This window comes from Diceros bicornis, chromosome X (assembly GCF_020826845.1).
Source record: "Diceros bicornis minor isolate mBicDic1 chromosome X, mDicBic1.mat.cur, whole genome shotgun sequence".
Taxonomy (NCBI): Eukaryota; Metazoa; Chordata; class Mammalia; order Perissodactyla; family Rhinocerotidae; genus Diceros; species Diceros bicornis.
In genome coordinates, this window is record NC_080781.1 from 81,637,411 (window position 1) to 81,638,506 (window position 1,096).

The following is a 1,096-nucleotide window of genomic DNA, read 5'->3' on the forward strand; positions in this document are numbered from 1 at the left end:
TAGCCTGGGGCCTTCCTTGAAAGAAGGGCACCAAAGAAGTGGGGTGTACAGAGTAGTTATATACCGTCTTGGAACAAAGAGCATACATCACATATAAAAATGCTGAAGTTCTAGCACCTTTAATCCCCACAGGTATATCTCCCAAAAGCACTTCCTAATAAACTTCTGACATGCAAATCTCTGCCAGAGTCTGTTTCCAAGGAATCTGATCAGGATCAATTTATTAGGTAGTATTGTTGAGTTCAGAGGTTTGCAATAACGACACCAGTAGCATACTCCTTAAATCTGGTCTCAGACAGGGTTGGCGGAGGCCGGGCTTGTGGGGCACCTGGAGTGGGGCTCTGGATCCCAGCCACGAGATTTCTGATCAGGATTGTTAAAATGAGTCTGCGGAAGCAAACCCCCAGTGACTTCTTAAAGCAAATCATTGGACGACCAGTTGTGGTAAAATTAAATTCTGGAGTGGATTATCGAGGGGTCCTGGCTTGCCTGGATGGCTACATGAATATAGCGTTGGAGCAGACAGAAGAATATGTAAATGGACAACTGAAGAATAAATACGGGGATGCATTTATCCAAGGCAACAATGTGTTGTACATAAGTACACAGAAGAGGAGGATGTGAAGACACCAAGAGTTGTACACCAAGTACAATACTTTTCATTCATACTTGGATCTATATTTTATGAAGTATTTGGTTCTTTTGTGATATAATTTGTTCTATTTCATAATAGTTGATGATTTTTCACTGACATGTGGGTAACATATATGTATAAAATTGTGGATTTAATTATAAAGAGTTCTTTCATATTTAAGTTTCAGTCATTTTCTTTTATTGGTATGTCAGTGTGCAGAATGCAAAAAGAATAAAAAAAAAGAAAAAAGGAAAAAAAAATCTGGTCTCAGACAGTAGGGATTGGCGGGAACCCGTAGTTCCACAAAGTTTGAGGCACTCTCTCTTAAATTCCAGAAGCATGTTGGAGAAAACAAGTGTGATATACAATTTGACCCTTGTGGGATCATCTGTTTCCTTGATTAGCTTGGTTTGAAATGTCACCAGTTTGATAGTCTTCACAGCGGGGAAGAAATTGCCCCTG

The 1,096-nt window shown here is 39.8% G+C and overlaps 1 protein-coding gene across 1 annotated transcript; it reads left to right on the top strand.

The window, feature by feature from the left end:
• Positions 1-332: 332 nt before the first annotated feature.
• On the top strand, positions 333-809 carry LOC131401205 (U6 snRNA-associated Sm-like protein LSm6). Its single transcript, XM_058536297.1, has one exon. The coding sequence runs from the start codon at positions 382-384 to the stop codon at positions 622-624; it is 243 nt and encodes an 80-aa protein (XP_058392280.1). The 5' UTR covers positions 333-381; the 3' UTR covers positions 625-809.
• Positions 810-1,096: the final 287 nt, after the last annotated feature.